This window comes from Aplysia californica, unplaced genomic scaffold, assembly GCF_000002075.1.
Source record: "Aplysia californica isolate F4 #8 unplaced genomic scaffold, AplCal3.0 scaffold00137, whole genome shotgun sequence".
Taxonomy (NCBI): Eukaryota; Metazoa; Mollusca; class Gastropoda; order Aplysiida; family Aplysiidae; genus Aplysia; species Aplysia californica.
The window spans coordinates 580,174-581,751 of NW_004797407.1; the positions used below are offsets into that span (position 1 = coordinate 580,174).

A 1,578-nucleotide genomic window follows, 5' to 3' on the forward strand; every position below is an offset into this window, starting at 1 on the left:
ACACACACACACACAAACACACACACAAATACACACACCCTCTCTCCCTCTGTCTATCTCTCTGTCTATTTGCCTCTCTCTTTACTCCCCCCTCCCCATCTCTCTCTTTTCAATTTCACACACAAATTACGTACTCAAACTTTTTCTCATAGACCATGCACACACACACACACACACACACACACACACACACACACACACACACACACACACACACACACACACACACACAGATATTATATACATACACACAGACAAATACATACATACATACATACATACATACATATAAAGACACATAAATTCGAAACTCTTTACTCCATCTTTTTTCCTAAACTGTGTCGATGTGACCATAAAAGCATCTATAATTTCATTTACGGTTACAAATCTGTTCGTTTCTGCAGACCGCTGTCATGTGAATGTCACGAACATAGTATGGTCGTCTGTTATTTGCATTATGTTGTTGTTGTTGTTATTTTCGTTGTTGTTGTTGTTGTTGTTGTTGTTGTTGTTGTTATTGTAACTGTTATTGATGTTCCTCAGCCCGTTTTGACCTTATTCATAAACAATGTGAATATAAAGTAAAAAGTGCCAGTGTTGTTGTTGTCGTTGTCCTTGTTGTAACTGTTGTTGTTGTTGTTGTTTTTCTGACCACTTCCAACTCCTCTGTGTTATGAATATAATATAATACTTTTGTTGTGTATGTGTGTGTGTGTGTGTGTGTGTGTGTGTGTGTGTGTGTGTGTGTGTAGGTGTGTGTGTGTGTAGGTGTGTATGTGTGTGTGTCGTATACGTTATGAAACACCAAACCAATATGCCAGGATCTGAACAATAAAGATGTATATCTTATCTTATCTAATCTTATCTTGTCTTGTTATTGTTGTTGCCCTTGTTATCGTTGTTGTTGCTGTCATCGTCGTTGCTGTCATCGTTGTTGCTGTTGTTGCCCTTGTTATCGTTGTTGTTGCTGTCATCGTCGTTGCTGGTGCTGCTGTCGTGAATCAGACCGTACTTCAAGCCCGTCCTGTGCTACATGGAGGGCGCCTGGATCTCCAGCACGGAGGACCTGAACGAACCGTTTGAGAGCGACAGGCATCACCTAGACGCTAAGGACTGGTTTGATCTGCAGGTCGGTGGTCAGTAAATTATCATGGAACACTTTAAATAAAATGCGTTTTAATTAAGTTAACGTCAGATTCTCCACACAAGACAAACCCTGCTGAGTAAATAAATAATAGTAAAACATTACAATTAATTGGCCACTTAATTAACGAGACCATTGTGAAAGAGGTGCTTGTTAGATGTGTGTGCAGCAAAAGAGCGAAGGGAAGTCAAAGAGTAACTTTCATTATAAATCACACGTTAAACATTTTCCATTTAACGTTGGTGTTTTTACGTCCTTAGACACCATTTGAATATCTTAAGAGGCGTAACGTTGCTTTGGCTATAGTATTTTTTTTCTATTTTAAAAAAGATGAAGATAAAGCTAAAGCTAAAAGATTTTAAAGGTAAACACCACCTGGACGCTGTGGACTAGTTTGACCTGCATGTTGGTCGCATTAATTATTATTATTATTA

General features: G+C 38.5%; 1 protein-coding gene across 1 annotated transcript in view; it reads left to right on the forward strand.

Moving 5' to 3' along the window:
• Window positions 1–1,033: 1,033 nt before the first annotated feature.
• LOC106011530 overlaps window positions 1,034–1,578 on the forward strand; it is an 11,139-nt gene continuing 10,594 nt past the window's right edge. The window contains exon 1 of the mRNA XM_013081568.1: window positions 1,034–1,140. Coding sequence (XP_012937022.1) covers window positions 1,034–1,140 — 107 coding nt within the window. The remainder of the gene's footprint in view (window positions 1,141–1,578) is intronic.